This window comes from Equus asinus, chromosome 7, assembly GCF_041296235.1.
Source record: "Equus asinus isolate D_3611 breed Donkey chromosome 7, EquAss-T2T_v2, whole genome shotgun sequence".
In the NCBI taxonomy this organism is placed as follows: domain Eukaryota; kingdom Metazoa; phylum Chordata; class Mammalia; order Perissodactyla; family Equidae; genus Equus; species Equus asinus.
The window spans coordinates 19,690,892-19,716,135 of NC_091796.1; the positions used below are offsets into that span (position 1 = coordinate 19,690,892).

General features: G+C 37.4%; 1 protein-coding gene across 9 annotated transcripts in view; it reads right to left on the reverse strand.

Moving 5' to 3' along the window:
* WDR7 (WD repeat domain 7) overlaps positions 1-25,244 on the reverse strand; it is a 357,038-nt gene that overhangs the window by 84,441 nt on the left and 247,353 nt on the right. For all 9 annotated transcript variants that reach the window (XM_070512986.1, XM_014847072.3, XM_014847081.3 and 6 more), the window contains 4 exons: positions 18,098-18,284; positions 6,059-6,176; positions 3,868-4,017; positions 3,205-3,287 (listed from right to left, as the gene is read on the reverse strand). In XM_070512986.1, the coding sequence (XP_070369087.1) occupies positions 3,205-3,287; positions 3,868-4,017; positions 6,059-6,176; positions 18,098-18,284 (538 nt within the window). The remainder of the gene's footprint in view (positions 1-3,204; positions 3,288-3,867; positions 4,018-6,058; positions 6,177-18,097; positions 18,285-25,244) is intronic.

A 25,244-nucleotide genomic window follows, 5' to 3' on the forward strand; every position in this document is an offset into this window, starting at 1 on the left:
TAGAGGGCTCATAGGTACTGTAAGCCACCTAGCACAATGGCATGAACATGGCAGCTATTCAATAAAATAATTTTAACTTCCGTTGATATCTTTGTTGTTCATTTATCAATCTAGTACAAATCAGCCAGTAGGTAGCATGGCATCGACCTGCAAAACTTTTGAGGTCCCATCTAAGCCTAGTGTTCTCTGAAGTCCTTGATAATTTATTGTCTGTTTGAACTAACACTTAGCATAAGCTACAACCTGATGTGTTAATAATCTTTCTATGTTTATAAGCTGACTCAAATAAATGGGCCTGTGTGGCTTATATCTTCACAGCTCTAATAGTATCTAACAATTTAATTAAGAGACAGTCAACAACTATTTCTTATAAATCTGATGTTTCATAAAATTATGTCTTATCAACTATGTTCTGGGAAAAGAATTACACCTTTTTGCTTATACTTTGCTGACTCACCATTGCTTAGAGAATAATGGCCAAATTCCTTCGTATGGAATTCAAAGCCCTATACTCTGGCACTATGCTAGGCTTCCATCTGCAATCCATATGCTAGACCCTATTACACAGCATTTGCCACACTCACTATATATGTCTGAGCCTCCAAACATTTGCTGGACCGATTCTTTCTGTAATTCAAGATGGCACATGCCTATGTATTCTGCAAAGCCCACCCCATCAAATCTTCTGTGAGGCTTTCCCAGAACCCCCCACCACTCCTACCACCACCCCCGCCAAACCCCTGCAGAGAACAACTCCTCCTCTCCATCTGGCAACCACTTTTATGAAAGCATTTTTCACAGATATTGTTAGTAGTCTGTCTTCTCCTTTGTGAAACTTTCTCAGACTCCCATATCCAGAGTTAAGCAGTCCATTTATTGCCCAACCCTGTCCCTGGTATGTAATTCTACTCCAGCACATAACACAGCACCCTGGAATTATTTGTCTTTATAACTACCAACCCTACTAGACCCTGTGCTCCTTGAGGATGTCACGTCATTCATCACTGAATCCCCAGGGACTACCTAGTACTGGATATACAGTAGGTGTTCAATAAATGGCATTAAGTTAATAAACAAAATACAATTGCTTTCTGCTAAATCAGAAAAAACTGGCACTGAGCATTCAGTTTACACAGATGCCTCCTTAGCATTCAAGCAGAATCCTTACTCCCCAGTGATTAAACAACAGCAAACAACAGTGGACAGGCAGCAAACCAGGTGACTTACGGAACGGAGCATGCTGCTCGGGGAGGAGGCAGGCTTTCAGCAAGGCAAAAGACAGACAGCATTTAACGCTGAACAGTGTCCTCACATTGACTCCAGGAGGCTTACTTACATCACAGTGACTGGTGCTATAAGGAATGCTTTGCTAACATTCAGTAAGATGAGTCCCAACAAAAGTGCTTCCTCACTTCCAATAAGTGACAAATGTCCATTTTCACTTAGACATCTCCTGAGAGAACAATCGACTAGGCGTGTTACAGCTACATGTCTTCTTTCTTTTTTTTTTTGGTGAGGAAGATTGGCCCTGTTGCTTGAGGTCGAAGACTGTCACTGAGCTAATATCTGTGCTAATCTTCTTCTATTTTGTATATGGGATACTGCCACAGCACAGCTTGATGAGTAGTGTATAGGTCTGTGCCCAGGATCTGAACCCATGAATCCTGGGCTGCTGAAGTGGAGTGTGCAAACTTAACCACTATGCCACCAAGCCGGACCACTACATGTATTCTTAACACCAATTAATTGCACAAAAAGATTTGATATATATATACAATTTTTAACAAAAAGAACATAAATCAGAATTAATATGGCATGATGTTAAAAAGTTACTGTATTCTAACATGCCTAATCTATATCACAAGAAAATATCCACCTGTACATATGTATACTACAGCATAATTTTTTTCTTATATGTGTTCTTCTTTTAACTTCTGGATGGCATAAATCAGAAACAATCAAATGAAGAGGTTAGGATAAAAAGTCTATTGTAGGGGCTGGCCCCGTGGCCGAGTGGTTAAGTTCACGCGCTCCGCTGCAAGCGGCCCAGTGTTTCGTTGGTTCGAATCCTGGGTGCGGACATGGCACTGCTCATCAAACCACGCTGAGGCAGCGTCCCATATGCCACAACTAGAAGGACCCACAACGAAGAATATACAACTATGTACCGGGGGGCTTTGGGGAGAAAAAGGAAAAAAAAAAAAAAAAAAAATCTAAAAAAAAAAAAAAAGTCTATTGTAAATATGGAAAAAGATATTGGAGGACTCAGAGTACAACTAATTCAGCAAACATTTGCTGAAATGCCAGGAAATACAGAAGACATAGTGTATATATGCACAATTTAATGTCACTGCTCTCAAGCAACTTATAGTCTAACATAAAGCTTTCTACTACAATGTACTCACAGAACTGAGCAAAAATAAGTAAGGATATCATTGAACTTGTCTTAAAAAGAAAAATATTATGTAACTACGACTAACTGGTTGTTCTGTTTTCTACAAAAACAATTATCTTCAACAGATTTAAACACTATTTCTACTGACTACATGCAGTAAAAAAACTTTTAGCAAAATGTACATCAAGCTTTAAACATTTTGAGAACCAAAAACTACTTTAAAAAAATAAACATAATGTTACTACATTTTGACATTTAAACTATCTTCATTTCCTAACAATCATAAGCTATACACATACAAGATTCTTAGAGTTATAATTAATGGATGCAACAGTTTATAAAAGTTTAAACTGCTCTTGGCTTCTTTTCCTGTCTTCTCATAGGGAAAACACCTATACTTAGGATGATATGCAAATGGTGGCCTTTATTTTAAAAATAAAATTTACCAGCAAAAGTGTGGCATAAAGGTTTCTATTGGCTGAAAAGTATATCTTCTCTCATAAGTCAGAAGCTCCCTCTCTCTGTAATGTAAATGATAATTTGAGTGCCGAACATAAGAATACAGACATATTCCACAGATGCTATCTCTTACGCACTTTTCAAGTTGTGAGAAAACCTCTCATGACAATTTCAAATAGCTGGTTCTATTATATTTGTGTATTTGACTAAAATTTGCCTAAATTCTTTTAGGAAGTAAGCAGATATTAACAATTGGATTTCTAACTGAGCAAGACTAACCATGCTAAAAAAATGCTTTTTACTTTTTTGTTACTGAAAATTATTTTGCATGCTATCAAAGGCTTCTTTACCTGCAGATGGCTGGGAAACATTCTTGAAGACCCTTCTTTTTAACTAAAGATCCTTCAAGGCAGTACATAATGATATCCATAACCTTTATAGAGAAGATACAAATCTAAGATTAATTGCAAATAATTTTCCAAAATTTAAATTATTATCTTAGGCCTCATTTGTCCATGGACATTTTAGATAGTTTGATTTTAATATTTACTTTAAAACTATAGTATATCTACTAAAACTACAGTATATTTACTTTATACTACGGCTATCCTTTCTCTCATCTGTGAAAAACATTCGTAAGACAGTGCAGTAAAATAAAGAAATCAGACTTGTTTACTTTAAAGGCAATTCATATTTATAAACAGTTTGGTAGCTTTTATTTAAGCACACTATATGTTTTCTTTTATTTATAATGAAAGATGTCAAAGAGAACATGATCTTTAAAAATTACTCTAATACATACCAATTCCATGTGATTGGTAAAAGGACAGAGCAATCATTTTGATTTTGGAAGAAATTTAAATAAAGCCTCCAGAAATGATAAAAAAGTTAATTCATTTTAGTTACCTCTCTTTCTTTCTTTTAGAGATGCTGGAAATAGGCTGATTTATATTACTTCGCTGGAATATTTAATTTAGCCTATTCATATGTCATTTAAATCAGAATCTTCTTACCTCCACAAGAAGATCTACAACATCTGTGGGCATCTTTTCAATGAGAATTTCAATGACTCTCAGAATTTCCCCTTTAGCTCGTGCGAGAGTTGTGGTGTGCATATTCTGCTGCGACTGGGTGTTTGCTGCAAGAGCAGTATGTCTGTGTACCTATAAAAACATATCCATGCACTCGATATGGGTGACACTCGATACAGTTTTACATTTCTACCCACTGCTTTATTTTTCACTTATTAATACAAAATAAAAACTAAAGAATCAACAAAGACAAATCTCTTGGGGTGGGTCAGGAGATACTTTTGATTGCAAAAGAGTGTTTAGCACAATAAAAACTCAGTATTCTCTAATAAAATTCAATAAATTCCTGGGTATTATATGAGAATTTAATACAATATTATCATGACATTTTTAAAAAGAGACACACTGAAGGTTTGAGAAGTTGGGATACTTGGCACTGAGGTGGACAGCAGATAGCAGATACCAGCATGTATAGGATATGCTCCTTGTTCTCAAGTAATGATAGTAAATGATGCTTATACACCATTCTATGTGCTTTATAATCAAGTTGGGAAATTCAAATAAACATCCCTCCAAAAATAATTGGCATTGCAAAGAGTGTAAGTTCAGTGTGACGTTTCCCCCATACAAATTGTAAGTTCAGAGGAGAAAGGGCCTTAATGGACCCTGGACTAGCCATGGACTAGCCCTGGAGGAGGAGGCATGGAGATGGCATAAGGGACAGCAATAACAATGACAAATATTTCAGTATTACTCTAAAACTCTAAGTGAAGTGGAAAACTTGTTTTTAAAAGGCAATAAGTGTGGACTACGATGTTAAAATATTTTAAAACTACCTTTCTAACCATATGCTGGAGTAGAATAAATCCAAAGCATAGCTATTCTAACAGTTAATTTAAAGATACTCATATGTAAATGGTGCAAAATAAGTTAAAAAACACAACTAATAATAAATACTTGTTTACTCTCTTTAAAGAGGCAGTTTAATGCCTCATATTTATAGGACCTGTATAAGTGGTCAGACTGATGTAAGGCTTTTTCAGTATATTCACTATTACTATCTGTGCATAATTCTCTGATGGGAAAAACTGGCAAAAAATATTCCATGGCTAATATGTCTGTTAATTTATACATACATACACCTTATATAAATATATAATACCTATAAAATACATAAACACATATACATGTACATTTTAAATACAGTGGAACATCACTATTACAGTATGAACTATTAGAAAAACATATCCTTAGTCTACAAATTTATTTTAGATATGAATTCAAAGTCCCATCACCTCACATAAACCTATACAATTTGCTATTAGGATCCTCCTTCCTCCCTTCTAGCTACCTTCACCTCACAGATATTTGCTGCATGCCTGTTAAAGATGGCTGGGGCAGATATACGACTAATAGGTTTCAGGTTATCTGGGCAGACTCAGAGGTATTTATTTAATATTTTAAAAATTCATCATAGCTACCAGAACAACAACTCAGACAGAGCCCATATTCCAGGATCATGGGATCATGGACACCAAGTCTGCACACTATTCACACTGGAATGGAACAAACCTTTAAAAAAACATTTCGGAGCTTCTCATCCTGTCCTTTTTCTCCCACTACTAAGACCTATAGGAAAGATCCTATAATTGGTTCTTTACTAGTTTTTCAGTTAGACGTGGGCAATTAGTTAGAACACTAAGAATGTGGGAATCAATTGGCATTCAAGTCTTTATCTGTGACATGTAATAGGAAAAACAATTAGCAAGTTTATGACTTACATTTTTGTTTACATTGGAGAGCCAGTGTTAAATAAGAAGTTTAGTTTTGATTACAGGTAGATACTTACACTTGTAAAATGTGAGTACCCTTAATATACTTTAATTTGAATAAGCTTGCTATATTTCTGATTGAAAAATTACTGTCAAATATTTACAACTGAATTAACTTTGAGAACAGAAATGAATGCAAAAGCACTAGTTCATGAATGCATTGCTGTGGAATTCAGTGTGCATGCACACAGGTACATACGTATTCATTTCAGTACTAAATCATTAATCTTCACTGTTCTAGAACAAACTGGAAGGATTACTGCGGATACAGACCCTCAGCTCACAATATCAAATAATTCCTCTAAAGGAGAATATGGAGCACACTGAGAAGTTCTGCTTACCTCTTTGGCTATAGTTGTGATGAAGGCGGGTGGTCTGGCAGTGGCAATGAGTGAGAGCGCATGCCTTGCAGAGCGGGCGGAGTCAGCTGCTGGGCTCAGAGGCAGCCCCATTGTGATGCTAAACAGGGATCAGAAAAAAAGGAAAAAAGAAAAGCAGCATTAGAAATATAGACTGAAGAGATTAGACACAGCTTATAATGTCAGTTCAAGGTCAATGGGAGCACTCAAACAGTTAGAATATAATGGACTTGCAACAATGAGCAGTGATTAGGAGTCAGGGTGTTCTGGCATCAAATACAAAATCGAATAATTAACCGTGAAGATTGAAAACAGTATGTGCATCTGTCCAAAGTGTTAAAAACACCTTGTTAACAAATTATCAAGAACTAGTACTGCATACATATCACAAAGCTAGAATAAGGCACGAACGAATCCTGTGCTGCGAATTTTCATGTTTTTTCCTAAAAAAAGTAAAAGGTAGTAATTTGTTTATAAGGTCATATTAAAAGGCTACATTTAAGGCCATATATCTGAAAGAGAGCAAAATTCACTCCTGTCTAAAAAATTATCATAAGAACTGAGAATGACAAAATAATGTTTGGTTTGTATATTATTTTTAGTTTGAAATAGCCTTCGTACTGCTAGCTTACTCTGCACTCAATATCTTTAGAACCAATCCATTAATCAGCATGCTCTGGCAACAGTTATTTAGTACTGATGCAAAAATTATATTAACTGATATGTATTCTCTATGTATAAAGAACATACAGCATGGCAGTGTCCAGGCTATAAATAAAAATACATACATGATGAAATAGATCTTCCCAAACTGTGAGAGTGTCCTGATAGGATAGTGATGTTATATTCCTTTGCCACTCCCAAAACATACAAATGATATTCTTCTGTTTCTGAGCTTCCTTTATATTAAATAGAGACTACTGTGAAAAGTATTGACTTTTAATTAAACTGTGGCATGTGATCCACACATCAACTGTTTATCAAGAGTATTTTGTTATTCAGTAAGAGATCCAATTATAGTTTCTCCCCCTAGTTAAGTAATTTTGGTATTTAAATATCCATATAAAGATCTGTCCCGCTGTAATTAAATAAGTCTGTGTGCTTCATGTGTAAACTGGACTATGTTTACTAAAAATTCTCAAAAAGTTTATTGGTATCTCTGTAACTGATCTAAGAATCATTATTTTAACTTTTAGTTGAAAATAAAGATGCATTACATACGCAGTTTCATCATTGTTAAAAGAAGGTAAATTGATTACAGAAAATTCTGCTTATAATTTCTTTGTGACTGTTACGCTGCTTAAATCTTGGACCGATAACTGTCTCTATTCTTTTTTCTAAACTGAGGGTAGATACAAAGCAGGAACTCAGAGAGGAGGAAGGTGAGCCTTCCTCCCACTAAAAAGAAAGATGTGAGCAGAGAGAACAAAATACACACACTGAACAGTGAACGAAGGAATGCATTGGTGGGCGTGTCACCCCATGGAAGATCCTGATGCCCTGGGGTCCCAGTAGGGGCTGGAAAGAGGAAAGCAGGGTGGGGTAGTTAGCAAGGTTCTTTTCTGGATTAAATCTTCATATTGAGAATTCAGCAAAAGGAAATGTTTACTTTGTGAGTAGTGCTGGGGGCTAAACTGCTTAATAATTATAAAGTTTAGATCACATTTTAAGTCAAGTTTTAAAGTACTCAAGCTAATTAAACTTTTTAGATACTCTATGATGTCTCCTTTTTTTCATCAAAGTGGATGAACAGGTGTTGATAATACTGAAAGGCTGAAACAAACAAAAATGTTATTTTAATTGAAAAATTCTGAATAAACCTAAATCAAATTTTATAAGATCCATAAAATCATTGAACGTTGGAGTTAAAAAAGATCCCCTAGGCAACATCCCTGCCAAGCAGTCAACCAAGGAAAAGGAATATCTATCTCCTGGACAGCCCATCCCATATCTGGAAGGCATGGTACAGAGGAAAAAGAACTGAACACAGAACCCAAGGTCTAGGTTTGAAGTCAGCCTATCGGGTGCTATGTCACGTCCTCTTGCATCTGCCCTAGCACATCCCTAGGAAGTGGGTGACATCAGCATTTACAAAGGAGAACTCAGGTCCAGGGAAGTTCAGTGATGAGCCAAGGCAGTAGTGTAATGTCTTTCAGGATAGCTAACCTTCGAAGAAAATAACTGCAATACTGCAGTTAACTGACTTAATCAATTGGTAACAGGACTAAACTCAGTGGCTTTGGATGAATGGCTAGACTGCATCCCTGAGAGGGGTTTCTAGAGGTATGTGGTAATACTTGGACTTCAGCTCTGTTTTATTCAGTATCAACAGTGGGCTGAGGGCTGGCCCAGTGGCATAGTGGTTAAGTTTGTGCACTCCACTTTGGAGGCCCAGGGTCCGCTGGTTCGGATCCCAGGCACGGACCTATGCACCACTTATCAAGCCATGCTGTGGCAGGCATCTCACACATAAAACAGATGAAGACGGGGGCCGGCCCGGTGGCACACCAGTTAAGTGCACATGTTCCACTTCAGCAGCCCGGGGTTCGCCAATTTGGATCCTGGGTGCAGACACGGCACCATTTGGCAAGCCATGTTGTGGTAGGCATTCCACATGTAAACTAGAGGAAGATGGGCACGGATGTTAGCTCAGGGCCAGCCTTTCTCAGCAAAAAGAGGAGGATTGGCAGCAGATGTTGCTCACGGCTAATCTTCCTCAAAAAAAAAAATTAAAAAATTAAAATGTAAATCAATAAAAATAAAAATAGTAAAATAAAATAGATGAAGATGGGCACAGATGTTAGCTCAGGGCCACTCTTCCTCAGCAAAAAGAGGAGGATTGGTGGCAGACACTAGCTCAGGGCTAATCTTCCTCAAAAAAAAAGATGGCTGAATGAAGATACAGGATCCATGGTTATCAATTTGTGTGAATATAAAGTTGTAAATAAGAACAACTGTATTAAATAACAGAACTGGAATTCAGAAAGTCCTCAGCAAGATCAAATTCAGTTAAATAAAGAAATCTTATGTGTAGGTACAAATGACCAACTTTATAGAATTTGAATGGGTCATACACTCCTCTACTGAGCTTATGAAATTGACTTTTGAGGGGTGTATTTGAAACACAGATAGTATGTTAGTGTTGTGGCTGCCATAAGAGCTAGGTTGTACCAAGGGAAATACTTGTATAATAACAGAGAGGGTGTTAGCCCTGCTGTACTTCACGGCTCGGAGTGCCTCTCTGCCTTCCCCATGGAGGTGCTGCTCCCTGCCTTCTGCAGGACAAGCGCTATAGCATACTCCTGGAGTCCACAGAAGTCCTGTCCATTCCCAGCTCTGTTCTGCTGTGACCTCTTGCAGGCGGAAACCAGAGTTCTACTCACATAAACAGGATCCTAGCAAACTCACCACCCACTTCTAAGTCCTTTCTTCTACCCCTTTTGTTACTTGGAGGAGAAACATTTAGTGGGAAGCTGCAAAGCGGGCAGGATAGAGAGGAAAAAGAGGGAGAAAGAATGAGAATGAATGAATATGCACGTGTGTGTGCACGTGAGGATGCGGGTGGTCAGCTGACAGGCTTTCAAGGCTCATGCCACAGCGACAAGTGGATATTCCCCCACCCTTATGCCGTGCCTCGAGGCCACCCCAGATTGAATAAACACAATGTCTTCCTGTATACTGAGAATATTGAAAATGAGTATACTGAAATAGCTACTTCACAAGGTTGATGAGAAGATTTAATGAGATAACAGATTCAAAATCATCCAGCCCTGCACCTGACCTACATTGTATGTACAACAGATGCTTCTTGTGACCAAAGATTCCTTAACCAAGTGAAAAGAAAACAAGGTCAACTAACAGCAGGTCACTGGCTTCAAGTTAAAGGCCTAGTCACATATCACCCTTCCCCCATCTCAGCAAATGATTTTGTGAATTTGGGGGAATCAGCGAACTTTTTCCAGTAAGAAAAGTGGTCAAGTTTGGTGAGGGGTGGTGAGTCTAGAAGAGAAGCTGTAGAGTAAGAGGGAAGGAAGCTAACTGAACACATGTAAAAGTATTGGCTGTTGAGTTCAGTGGAAGCTGGAACACCCAACATGATGCAGAGGCATCGCTGTGTGCATTTGAATGATTCCCGTCATCAGGGTCTGGCGGTCTGAGTGCAGGGCTGCATAACGTGGACACATCTATTGTTCTGAGGTCAGGACTCTGCAGTGACCTTTAGAGCAGCCACAGTACAAAAGTGGGAGGGTGTGAGTGTGATAACAGAAAGGAGTTGCCAAGCCATAGAGGAAGAAGAGAAACCTTGTCTCTTCCCTCAATAGTCTACTCAATGCACCACTACTAGAGTAATCTTTCAAAAGCACCAACTTTATTTCATGGTTAACCTGCTTAAAATCCTCAGCGGCTCCTATTGCTTCTAAGAAAAGTCTTAGACTCCTTGGTTCTAAACTCTAGGCCCTCAAATAATCTAGTTTCACTAATTTATAACTCAGTCTTTTTAACACCAATGCTTCTGAGGCCCCACTAATTTCAAAGTTGGGCCCCGAAATCGTATTCCTTTTTTATTCTAGTATTTTGCTAATGCTTTTCCCCTACCCCTTTCCCTCCCCTCTGTTCAATTCTTGTGGAAGCCCAGGTAGTATTTGGCAACTGCTACAGCACTGAATTACTTTCTATTGAAACAAAAAGAACCAACAACAAAACCCATCTATTCCAGGCCCTTAGCACTGAATCACATTCTGCCAGGCATTATGAATTAGTACTGTATTGTGAACTCCGTGCAGACTGGGACCGGCCCTCTAATCCTGTGTATCCCCCCAAAGTGCCTAGTACAGCCCTTGGACACAGTGTTAGCTCAGTAGTTACACACTAAATGAAGTTACCTAGCAAATTCAGCAGGAAAAAAAAAAATCACTTAAGCCAGTTATTTGACTGAATTGACCAGGCAATGAAGTCAAAGTAATTGATCTGGTAGTCCCAACAGACAAAGTCTAATTCCGCATGTAGTGATCTTTACAGTCAGGAGTACACGGTGTTTGTGGTATATTTTAATGTGGTATTCTAACTGAAAGAAGAAGGATCATACTATCAGAGGTTTGAAATTGAAGGGGTGTCTGCCTTATTCTGGAATCTGTACATAAACAGGGAATCCACTCTTCTTATCTGATCCTGCTTATCTGGCTGTTATGCAGAACATTCGTTATATAGGTTTACAGGACAGGTCTTTGGTTTCAGTCTTTATTCTAAAAAATACGATATGACACATTCTCTTTTCTATTCAGCATTTCAGTATACACATTCAGTATGAAATACCAGTGATGACAGATATTATAAATAAAAAATATGAACAGAAAAATAGTCCACTCAGGCTGAGTTCATTCCTTACATGACTGCTCACTAATCCTGTTCTAACCCTTACTCCCTCATGGTAAAAAGCAGTTTAAAAGTTCCACGTAAGACCACTTCAGTTAAATGTCACTGTCTACAATGGTCAGACTTCCCCATCTGCCAAATTAAGGAATACTGTAAGGAAATATTTAGGGAGAAAAACACTTAAACTTTCATCCATAGCCCTCAAATCATGGTCAACAGTGTTATGGACTGAATGTTTGTGTCCCCCTAAAATTCATATGGTGAAACCCTAACCCCCATTGTGATGATATTTGGAGATGGGACCTTTGGCAGGTAATTGGGGTTAAATGAGGCCATGAGGGTGAGGCCCTTGTGATGGGATTAGTGCCCTTATAAAAGACAACAGAGAGCTTGTTCTCTTTGCTTCTCTCCCTAATCCTGAGCACAAGGAAGTCATGTGAGCACACAGTTAAGAGGTCAGCTGCCTAGAAGCCAAGAGAAGAGGCCTCAGAATGAAACCTGCCTTGCAAGCACCTTGATCTTTAACTTACCAGTCTCCAGAACTGTGAGAAATAAATATCTGTTGTTTAAGTCACTCTATCTATGGTATTTTGTTACGGCAGCCCAAAGTGACTAAGACAAACAGTAACAGGGCATTGAAAACACTCCCCATCAAAAACAAAGACTAAAGTTATTTTCAAAATAAATAATTACATAACATCTTGGAATTCCATCTTACCCTTTCTTAGTAAAACAGGTGTTAACAATTGTCTTTACTGTAATAAGGAATCATTAATTCCTCTCTGTCATGTCGGACCTTAATAACTCATAGGTGGCATTAATTTCCTAAACTCAAAGGTGGCAATTCCTCCAATAAGTGCCTATCTTAAGGAATCATTAATTCCTCTCTGTCATGTCGGACCTTAATAACTCATAGGTGGCATTAATTTCCTAAACTCAAAGGTGGCAATTCCTCCAATAAGTGCCTATCTTTTAGACCTGTTCCATATATGCCCATATGCTATATACATCTACGATGAACAAAAACTATGCTAACATGATTTAGTTAAATGGTTTCCTCAGATTATAAATTTTCCAATAAAAATAAGTGTCATGTGAACAGAAACGGTTTAAATATAGAATCCTAAGGCACCTTAGTGTTCATATGTTGTGTTCCTTTCTCTACTCCTTGCCCCCTAAATTTAAAAACCATAGTTGAGATCTGAGTTAAAATGTCAACTCTTTTTTTCCAACTCTACTTTATATAGTTCAAAAAGAATCTTCCTAACGTATGAGGCTTATCTGTATGTTATCAAAGCATGTGTGGTTTCCAGTGACTATATGTTTCTCTCTTAACATTTGGTAAACTGTGAATATTCCAGAAAAGCAATGGGCTTTCTGTAACTCACTGACATCCCTCAGTCACGGCAGTATGAAATGAAAGACTGGCCACCTTCAGCAGCTGGGGCCAGCACTGCTCTGCTGTTCTCTTTCAGAGAAAGGCCCTGCAACATGACCTAGGAAAATGGAATCAAAATCAAACTATAACACGTATAGATATAAGTCTAGCCTCCCAAAAGCACAAGGATTTTACTGTTCCTTAATAAAGTAGGATTTTCTACTGTTTCTAAAATTTTAGCACTATGTATATAACCATGCTGATCTAACAAAATGATGGATTTATAAAAAAGATAATACTGCATGTTTCTATTTTTCTTATGATTAGCTAGCAATGGCTCAACCTATGATTTCAATGAAGTGCAGCCTCCATTTTCTATTAAACAGTTCATGAATGAGCAGCCCATAACCATTCATTTAAAAAATTCCTCACATAAGATTCTACCTGTGGATGACTTGTCATATAAAGGGTGGCATAACTACATGACATGAGAGCAGCAAAGTGAGAGTGGGAGACCTGCATATTGTTTTAGCTCTTACAACACTAGTGTGATCTCGGACAAGTTGTTCAATCTCTCTAAAACTTGTTTACTTAATCGCATATTGAGGGCAGTGGATCAGAGGCTATTGAAAGAGATTTTCATCTCTAAAATTCTGTCTTTATTAAACATTTATTGCATGCAAATCACGTGAAAGATGTTATGAATTGGTAAGAATAAACACACAAAACATGGCCTAAGCACTCAAGGAGCTTACTGATATTTAAATAGGCTTTCACGTTCTAGAAGGCACAAAATCCTTGATGAAAAGGAATTTATTAAATATATTTTTAAAAATCTGAAAGTGCACTGAAAATTGTGAGTTGATTACTTTTATGTCCAATTAATGTGTTGTTTTAAATTTAGTACTTGTTGGTCTTTAATTCTGTGGGTGTGAGATTTAGAATGCAAGACGGCATATTGTTAGCAGCATGGCTTCCGGAGATAGCAAGACCTGAGTGTGAACCCCTATCTTTTTCACTGACAACAGTGTTACTGTGGACAAGAGACAACAGACTCATTTTTTCTTATCCTTATCCCATACCTATTTCTCTGCATACTCATAGATACGTGGTAGGTGCTAAAAACAAGGAAAAAACTCACTGTAACAATCTTTTTATAAAGTTAAAGGTAAAAACCAATCTTCTCTTTGACCCTAATTCTCTTCTCCAGAGATAACTGGGAAGGAAATTATGTTAGAGTTTTAGATTGGAGCATGCCACAGTTTAAGTTCTGCAAGGAATTAACGAATACAATTAGTTAAAAGCAATATTTACTTTCACTTGCCCTGTGTTTTAAGGTATTAGTCAGCATCTTTTGGGTAGGCCTGTGCTTTCCCATTTCTGTCTTTTTGCATGTCCTTGTCCTTACCCTCCTCTCCTCATCATTCAAATAAAAGATTCAAATGAAACTGTTCCTTGCATACTCTCTGATGACGCAGCTAGATGTCTCTCCTCATGCTCGGATTGTCCAGACCTTTGGCTCTCCTCACTTTTTATCATGTCGTCTCAGGCAGATCTTTGCTTTCCTGTAAGACTGCAAGTGCCATGGAGACAGGATCTTTGTTTGATACAACTTCATAACTACATACAACACCTAACATTGTTCCTTCCACAGATTATCTACTCAACAAATGCTCCCTTGTTAATAAATATAGTTTAAAATTTGGAAAAATATTTGAAAACATTAGAAAACGACTGGTGATATTTTGATCTTGAAGACATAAAATTCTAAGCCATATTTCTAAAATAAAGGCATTATTAATTCTGGAAAAATACTCTATTAATCTTGAGCCATAGGTAGTTTTTTTAGGAGACCTCTCAGGAGTCATCTCTGACAGAGAATGTTGATATACGAGAGAGAGAGGAAGAAAGAAACTCTGCTATAATAAGTGTTCTCCAGACTAGGGAGCAGGCCTGAGCTTGCTGCCCCTCCCTAAAACACCATCCCTCATAAATTCACATGAATGGGAATAGAGATGGAAACATTGCCAATGAGTTTTCTTTTTCAATAAACATGAACTGAAATTTTAAAAAGCATGAGCCTACCACAAAAGCTTCTTCATAAAGCAAGCTTAACATCACAGTCAGAAGCAAGGCAGCTGAGCACTGCGATCATTTACACAGTAAATCAGGCACAAAAAGGAGCGGCTCAGTAGGGTGCCATGAGTGTAAGATGCACACGTAACCCCTGCACACATCGCTGCTCCATTTCTCCCCATCTCAGTCCTTCTGCAGCCTGTTCCTAGTGTGTCATGGATGTAATAGGCCATTTTCAATCTAAATCTTGTTATAGATTAATAAGCAAACATTTTCTTGCTTATTATGCAATTTATCATGATGAAAATTACATTGGACTCCTCAAGGCTACATGCTGATACATTCATTTATTCAGAGCTGTGTACAGAGAACCATACTAATCTTCATGACAGAAAAGGACGTAATAGCAAGATTTAAATCACCTACTGAAAAACTATAGTATTTGTGTCTGTGGACATATCACATGTAGATAAAATATAAGTGTATCTTTATGTTTGCTGATGCAAGCTTCATATAAACTTATTTAAAAACAAAATAAAAAAATACTAAATACTAAACTTAAAATAAAATCCCATCACTTCTCCTCCCAGACAACATGAGCACATACTGTTGAAATTGTTTAGATCAGATTTGAAAATAGTCTAGAAAATTAGGTCAAAGCAAAATTTTGGACAATCAAAAAATGGTAAAGGCTTCTCTAGATAACCAGGAGAGCTGTGGTAATAGAAGCCAGCACTGTTGACATGGCACCTGCAGTCAAGGGGAGAGCACAAACTTGAAAATATGTTCTGGGGCTTTGCACAAAGGTCAGCTTCCTCTTACTAATGCTGCAAACTCATGGGCTCACATTCCCTTGTAATTCTTAAGGTCAACTGAGAACCTTAGGCCTCCTGTATCCAGAAACTATCCTGCTTACCACCATGTTGAACTGTTCATTCCAGAAACAGGCAGCTCTTGATTTGCTGAACACTAGGATCATGACAATGGCATCACCAGTTGTCCTACCACTTGGTAACATCCATTCACTGTCTTAATATGTGCTAAGTACACTTCTAAACACTTTGCAAATATATACTCATTTAATATCAGCCTTATGAGATGAGTACTTTAATTAGCCCCAACTTGCAGATGGAACTGAGGTAGAAGGTGAAGTTATTTGCTGAAGGGCATGCAGCTAGGGAGACACAAGGGAGGTGAAGTTCAGGAAGGATGGTGTATGATAGGAGGTAACGGAGGAGGGCAGCTGCCTAGGTTTGAAATGAATACCCTCCTCCAACTAATCAGTCTTGGGACTTTGGGCTGTGAATGCCCAAACTGTACACAAAGCCACAGCATTCCTGTCTAGCCTTCATTTGCTTCTCTGGTCTTCACTTCCTGAGCACAGAGAAGCCAGCAGAAAGACAACAGGCCAAAGCATGCTGTGCTGGAACGTAAGGGAACTGTGCGATATGAGAAAGGCAGTCATGAGGAAAGAATAGACAACTTCAGTTTTTTAAAGAGTTAACAATAATAAGAATGAAATACAATTCATTGAGAAAAGAGGTAATAACATTTACATTAAGAGATGCCTCATAAGACAGTTCAAGAATTCCTACCACTAGGAATTCACGTTCACCAGAATGGATCTATTAAAAAAAAAACAACAAAAACCCCAGAAGATACCAAGTGTTGGAAAGGATGTGGAAAAAATGAAGTCTGACATATATTGCTGGTAGGAGTGCAAAATGGTGCAACCAGTGTGGAATACAGTTCGGTGGTTTCTCAATAAGTTAAACACAGAATTACCATATGACCCAGGAATTCTGCTTTTAGGTGTCTACCCAAGAGAAATGAAAGTAGGTGTTCAAACAAATACTTGCACATGAATTTTCATAGCAGCTCTATACACAATAGCCAAAAAGCATAAACAATCCAAATATCCATCAACAGATAAATAAACAAATGTGGTATATCCATGGAATGTAATATTATTCAAATATAAAAAGATATGAAGTATTGATTTGAGCTACAACATGAACGAACCTTGGAAGTATTATGTTAAGTGAAAGAACCCGACACAAAAGGCCACACGCAGCATAATTCCATTTATATGAAATATCCAGAAAAAGCAAATTCATAGAGATAGAAAACAGATTAGTGATTGCCAGGGGCTGGTGGGAGGGGAGAATGGTAAGTGACTGCTTAATACGTACAGAGTTTCCATTTGGGGTGACCACTCCTGGGAACTCGATAGTGGTGACAGTTGTATAACATTGTGAATGCACTTAATGTCACTGAATTGTATACTTTAAGATGGTTACAGTGGTAAAATTCATGTTATGTGTATTATACCACCAAAATAAAGACTTCCTCCAGGAATCAGGAGGCTGAGTTCTTAAGTCAACTCTAATTTCTATTGCCATCCTCCCACCTCTGCAACTCCTAGCCATTTGGTTACCAAATGTCTCCCACTTATTTCATTTTAGCAACTCCCTCAGCTCATCTTCCTATTCCATTACAGTTATGCGCTGCATAAAGATGTTTGGGTCAACAGTGGACCACACAGACAGTGGTGGTCCTATAAGTTTAGAACCACAGAGCCCAGGTGTGTAGCAGGTTACACCATGCAGGTTTGTGTAAGTACACTCTATGATGTTTGCACAACAACAAAACTGCCTAATGACATGTTTCTCAGAACACATCCCTGTTAAGTGATGCATGACTACACTCTCATCATTGCTTCCCTAGATCACTGCAACCTCCTCATGGCTGGTCCTTCATTGTGTGCAAATGAAACTTTCATAAAGTTGATTTAAAAATTAATATAAATGTGAAGGAATAGTTCTCCAACTATTTGGCCACGTATTCTATCAGTAAAACATTTCTGAGCAAGTACATATATCATTTTCCTTACAAATGATATGTTTATATTTTTATTATATTATTAGCTAATAATATCTCAAGGCACAATAAACATAATTTAAAAACTATGTCACAGATCAATCACTCATTGGCTCAATGCTAAATTCCAGTTATGTTAAAATTACAGAAACATACTTCCCTTTCATTGTCTATATCCAAAATTTCATATATTGAGATATTTGTCTTTTTTGTCTATTGAAAACACACAACTTATAAAGAGCAATCAATGACGTCCACCCAAACAAAACATAAACAAACAAACCAAATTAAATTAACTAGAATTGAGCACGTACTTGGCAAGTTGTTTTTCGGCATCAGCACAAAGTTCGAGAAGCCCCATCAGGACAGCAGACACATCCATGTAAGGCTCCCAAACTGTGAAACCGCGTCCGATTAGATCAATGGCTGTCCTTCGGATAGTGCTGTGTGGAGGAAGTTTTGGGCTTGGCGGCTGCAGCAGAAGAAATGTCAGTGCCTTACCTAAAATTACAAAATAAAAGGCAGAGCAATGAAGTAATTTTACTTTCGTGATGTTTTCCTTGAAGCACATTTTCAAAATATAAACCACTTAGGATTTCTTTTTTTTTGTTGTTTTAACTAAAGAAGGTTTTGGACAGTAAGACTATAAAAGATCTCAAGTTTACAGGTTGCTCAGCCACACACTTTAAAGAGATAATTTAGGTTACAACATTTTATACCATATTCTAAAGTGTTTTAATTATATAATAATTATATATAAATAAGTATATATAATTTCAAGACATATCAGCCATCCTAAACTCCCAAATAATGTCTCTCCCTACTCAGAATTCTGCAAAAGAAAGGGTTTCAAATGATGTAATATGGTGTTTCGTCATCTTTCTTCTGCATCTAATAGAGTTCATGTGTCAAATACTTCCCATTGGTAACATCTCTCACTACAGACAATGTTTATGAACAGGGATGAGGGATGGAGAAGGCAGGATGTGTAGTTTAAAAAGGCCTCTGCCTTAAGCCTCTATGTTCCCCCACATTCTGGTGTACTGATATAGCACGATGATGTCAAGTATGTGGTAAGTTGTTCACACAGCTTGTTAAATTTAAAAATGGCTCAATATTACTTAAAAATCTGATGAAATGATCTAGATTTTAATTAACATGTATTCCTCATGTTGAAGATAATGCTGACATTTTGTATACATAAGACTAATAGCTATTAAACTGCAAAAGCTCATCTACTTCAAAAGGCATTTTGACATTAAAAAAGAAAACGCTGGGGACTGTGAGGAGCAAAGTGTGATTTAGAAGAGATTTTTTGTTTGTTTGTTTTTGGAGGAAAAGAGATAAACAGTTTATACATCATAGAACAGAAGAGTATGTTGGTTCAGGAGAGAAGAGGCTTCAGATTTCAGACAGGGAATTAACCACAGTCTAATAATTTATTAGGGAGCAGGCTTAGAAGTACTCAGCGAGTCTCAGTTTCCTTGTCTGCAAAATGGGGATACTGATAGCTATGTTTCATGAAAAGCCTGCATGTTAAATGGATTAATGCATGCAGAGTGGACTGCAAAGTGCCCAGCACCAGTGAGGATCAATAAATGGCAGCCATCACTTATTATGAATAGGCTGAACTTCTCTGTTTTCAAAATTAAGAACATGGCATACAAACTTTAATGCATTCAACAAATAAAAGCATTTATTCATTTTTACGTTATAGCCAACTGTTAAATGAGAATGGATTGAAATGGAGGAGAAGAGAAGTGAAAGATATTGTAAAGCCAAGAAAAGAGTCTGTGAATGCACCCTGTAAATTAGTGGTTCTGAATTTCTTCTCAGTCGTAGAACCCTTTAAGAATCTGCTGAAAGCCATTAGTCCCTTCCCCAGGAAACTATATACATATACTTATCCATCAAATTCTGCAGAAAAGTTTTAAGGAGGTCATGGACTTGGATGAACAACTCCTGTAATAAACTAAAAAGGCAGACATATCTGCAAAGCCTCCTTGAGAAAACATCCCCCAAGTCACACCTCACTCATATATGTATCTGTATATTTTACTCTCATACTTAGCCATGTAAATATAATATGTAAAGCTTTATGTTTTGTGGATCATAAAAATATAAACTCCTTTTAAAAAAGTTCTCTATTTTCTGCCAGCACCTATACTCCCTTATCATGTGATATTTTTAAATACAAGCATTTCCGTGCATTTCCCTTTTCCTCAGCAAGTTCGTTAGCTCCTTGAAAGTAGGAACTGTGTTTCATATAACTTCGTGTCTCCAAAAGCAGCAAGCACAGTGCTTTGCACACATTATGGACCTAAAATGGAAAATAGATCTGCCTTTGCTGCACATACACTTCTAATGCAGCTCCCTGCCCTAGTTTGTCAGCATATTTCAAAATGTCACGAAATCTACCACTTTCCTGTTATTTACTTCCAGGAAGCTGTAGGAGCTGCAGAGCAATCCCCACTGCTGTTCTCTGCAGACACCCTGAAACACCAGCAGCAATGGCTTCCAACCTAAGGGACAGGCCTCCCTGGAGGTGTATCCTTGTAAGTGGTATTGCAAAGGGGAAGGAAAGTTCCCTAAGTACAATGTTTTATAGCACTTCAATCATCGTTTTCCTTAACTGCGCTCTACTATTTCCGTATTCATTACAGGTAGGAGCTTTCTGGCGAGACTAGGGATTTTGCTGCTTCCTCATGGCCTCTGTTGTGGGAACTCTAGAGGCAGCTTCCTCACCACTCTGACAATTTTTCCTGAGACCAACAATAAACAATAAGTGGCTGATTTCTTGATATTTTCCATGTGTTTCTGACAAAGTGAGAAGGACAATAGAGGGGATGTGATCATTTACCCTCGAAGGAAATGACAGAAAAGGGCAAATCAGTAAGGGTTCTTCTGAAGACTCCTGGCCCTGCAATGGCTGTGCAGCGTGCCTGCTGCTCCTCTGCAAAGTGTGATCCATGCTCACGGCGAGGATGCCCAGCTCCACAGGAAACACAGGTTACCTATAGCACTGCTACCCCTTCTCTTGAATCTCTTTCTATTTCACTCAGTGATCTCTTAAGTAAAATCCTCCTACAGCATCTCTCCTTCTTTTGTTCAAATTACAATCTCTGGGAAACATAAAGCAAAGATCCCTACAATCCTGGCAGGCCAAGTATGGGGCATCAAGGGAGGCAGAGAGAAAAATGGCTTATTTAACACAAGTTTTAAATCTACAAGAGTATGATTTTTTTTTCAATGCTTTGTTTTGGAATTATAAAGATATAAAAACGTTAAAATCCCACATCTGTCTTTAACAACTTATTCCAAACAAAACATGTAAATAATAGAAGATAAAGAGGATTTTTCAAGTTAAACCTTTTGATTTCTAGCCTTGTTGAGTAACAGGATGCTTATGACTTTAATGCTACCGGCAATAACGACACTGGTGTTCTGAAGGAATAATCTAGGATCCCTAAAGGCTTCAAACCTCCTAATCGTATATTCTTTCTGCTGATACTAAGGAACCAGCTTTAAAAAATGGTTGTATGATAATAAAAAGGGATAGGTAAACTTATTCCTTTCTCAATTTACACTGTATTCTCTATTTTAGGGCTTTCCCAACTTATGATTCCACATAATATAGAAGCTCTGTAAAATAAACTAAGGTAATGAAAAAGCTAAAATTAAGATAATCTAAGAACAGCTTCCCTACTGATAGAAAAAGTCACATGACAGAAGTTAAAATTTCTCTCTCAGAATTTTTTTTAAAACTTTGGAATCCAATAAAGGCTGCATTTTAATCTGTATAAGATGGAATCTAATTTTGTACAAAAACACATATTTACTTATTTTATGTAAATGCTTCACTATTCCATAGTGCCTCAGTGACAAAGCAAGGTGGAGAATGATGCTATCATTTACCATCATGATTGATTTCCCAGTGGTATTATTAAAAAGTTCAACAAACTCATTTTAAGTCTTTCCACAGTTTGGTCCCAACTTATCCATAAGTCCAAGATTTATGAAATAACTATCTATAGAGTACTGCTATATTATACTAAGTGCTCAGGAAAAAATTAGGGAATAGGACTCAGTCCTTTCCCTCAAGGAAATTTATTCTAGTTTAGGAGATAAGTGAGCAAACGGGTAATCTGAATGTATTAGGAATAGTGTTAGAACATTTATAATCACAAGGTTTCAAGACAGAACTTAACAGGGGCACTTAACCCCATCTTAGGGGTATGAAAAGGCTTCCAGAGAAGGGTGATCTTTGTACCAAAACCTAAAGAATAAATAGGAGTTAGCCACTCAAAAAAGAGGAGTATAGAAAGAAAACATTCCAGGCAGAGAGAATAGCATGCTTAAGACCGGGAAATGAGAGAGAACCTGGCAAGATCAAGGGATTACACACAGTTCAATATGGCTGGAAATTTTGTTAGGGGAAAAGGATAGGTTGAGGCGATGGGCAAGGTGGATGAAAAATAAGTGAGACATGAGGTAGGACAGGATACTAGAGCCTGATCACAAAGGGCCTTAGGTACCACGCTAAGAGTTTGTTTACTCTGGTGACAACGGGGAACCACTGGAAAGTTTTAAGCAAAGGAGAGGTTTGATCAGATTTTCATTTTAAAAAGATCAAAACTTGGGCTGTCTTGTGATTAGAAAGGAGCAAGACTTACTGCCTTTTTAATCCTGATCTACTCATCCCCAGCCAAACGGATTCACTCAAATCATAGAATTTTCAAACTGAAACGACTTTAGACAAATCTGATCTATTCCTGTTTTAGATGAGATAACTGAGAACCTTGGAAGGCATGTGGTCAGCTGCAGGTCTTGGGAGGAAGTCTAGGCCTCTGTGGCCCAGGCCATATGTACTGACCAGTATACATCTCTGAACACAATTTGTATCTTTACAACCATGTTTTATTCATGACATTCTTCCAAGCACAGATTCAAAACTATATACTTTATGATCAATCTCCTCTTCCTTCTGAATTAAGGAATAATTTCAGCTGCATTTACTAATGTCTCCCCAAAGCAGAAGTTTAAATAAATTACATGTTTTATCTTTTCTCACACAATGAGAAGGTTGCTGTCACTGGTTCAACAGCTAAATATAGCCATACCGAGGTCCCTATAATTGTCTTGGCTCTAACTTAGTTGTGCCATGGTCACAAAGTGGTTAAGTGCACATCCAGCGCTGCATCCGCCTTCAAGTCAGGAAGAGGTAGATGAGTGAAGGGCAAAAGGACATTTGCCAGTTAAGTCAAGCCTCCTTTTAAAGTCTGATTACATTTCATTGGTCAGACTCATACCATATAGTAATTTCCCTAGTTTCAAGGAAGGATGGGAAATGTAGTCTGCTTCCTGGACACACTATCACCTTCAACAAAACCGAGGTTTTGTTCACATGGAAGAGGAGAATGGTATGCAGTAGGTAGCCAGCAATTTCTGCCACATCCTCCCTGCTTATCTTAGAATGAAATTCTTCATTTTAATATAGCAATTCCTAGCCATACATTTAAGAAACAATGATATAGCAACTTTTGGCATTTAGTGTATTGTCTAAAGCTAATTTTATTCATTTAGTTTATTGCCTTTTCACATCTGCTAAATGAGTAAGTTCTCTGGGCCATACGAAAATTTTTAAAAATACTTTTATATTTGGCATAAGGCTTAGCACAGTGCTTTATATTCTCTAAGTACTTAATATGTAATTGTTGCTTTAGCAAATAGTGAAAATTACTTCACACTGTAAGTGCCCAGCACAGTCAACAAAATTATGCAGAGATCAGAAATTTCCAAGAGTCTGCTACAAACCTGTGCTGGTCCACAGCAAAGGTTCCATGGCTCAGCGGTAAAATGGTAAAAATATAAACAGTGTAATAAGTCTTTTTCATAAAGCTAAATGTATTCCATTTAAAGGAGTGCTCATTCCAAAGTTATGTTCTTAATACTTTTTTGGTGAATAAAAGTTTTTTTAATAAAATGGTGAAGATAGTGGTATTTTTTAATGTTTGTATTCAGCAAAATAAAATATTTAAAACATTGCTGAATTCCCTCAAATTTTATTTTTTGGAAATTTTATTGGCCCATGATATCGGAAAGTCTGGAAATAATTGCCATTTGTAATAAATTTACTGTCCTGAGGAACTACAAGGGTACTTTCTCCCACTGTAAGTATCACAACTAATAAGCCCGGTTGCTAGTCACTGGCTCTTAACTGAGAATGCCAAGAGGCTCCAAGCTCAACTTATTACAGCGTAGAATTCAGTATTATTCAAGTCAATGTGGACCATACTGAAGGTCAAGTTATCAAATTACTTTCTTTCTTACCTATAAGATAGGGAAGTAGTACAGACACTATGGCAGCTTTATAGTGAGAATTCAGCGTGTTGCACCCCAACACCACCCATGCATGTCTAGCCAAACGTACACATGAACTCCCAAAATGCAGACAGGCTCAGAAACACTGGAAAACAAATCAAATCAAAACAAACCCTTTAAAAAGCAGAAAGCACTAAAATCCAGCAATGGATAAATCACAATTAACTTAGACCCTCTGGCTGTTGAGAAACAAATTCTGTTGTCACGCAGTCAAGAGTAATAACAATAGCTCATATTTTAGTGCTATTTTATCTTAAGCTTTTTATCTCAATCTTTCAAAAAAAGTGTTCTAATTTTAATCTTACTGTTTTTTAAAAGTGCTACAAAAGAGCAAAAGCCGCAAGAAAATATTTACACTTTGCTGTAACAGCAAAACACTGAAAATGAGAAAAGGACTGAGACAGGTAGCAAAATAAAGCCTCTGTGGTTAAAAAGCTGTTATATTACAGCTAATTTGTTGCTTTGGCAAGATGAATATTGTCCCATCATGAACTGACCAATGAAAAACGCCAATTTTCAAAAGTTTTGTAGTATCTGGCTGGTAGTAATGACCAGCTCTTTTAACGAACTAACTTACATGCCATAACACACACACACACACACACACTCACACTCATGCTCTAATGCTATTACTTAGGTAAACCGAATTTGTTTTCTGAAACATCTGTTTATTCTTCTCACAAAGTATAGACTCACTTTATTAACACATCCTATATTACTGAATGCCTGTTATACCAAAACACTTTAACTACAAAGAACTATAGTTACGTATTTCTATAAGCATCAGGAATCATCATCAGCATCACTTATTTGATAATAAATAACACTTTTAAATTGCTCTTTCATTTTTTTCCCCTCTTGCATTTCTAATGCAAGGGTAGGGACTGAACCTGAGAGTAGTGTCTTGAGTTCTCCACAGCACCCTGAACGAGAGACTTCTTTTATTCACTTAAAACACATACACACACACACACAGTCAACTGCCAGTTTTATATACTAACAGAACACCTTTAACACTAACTCAAACCTTTATTTTCACTCAGATCCTACTAAAACGACATGTTCATGGCATGAACAAGA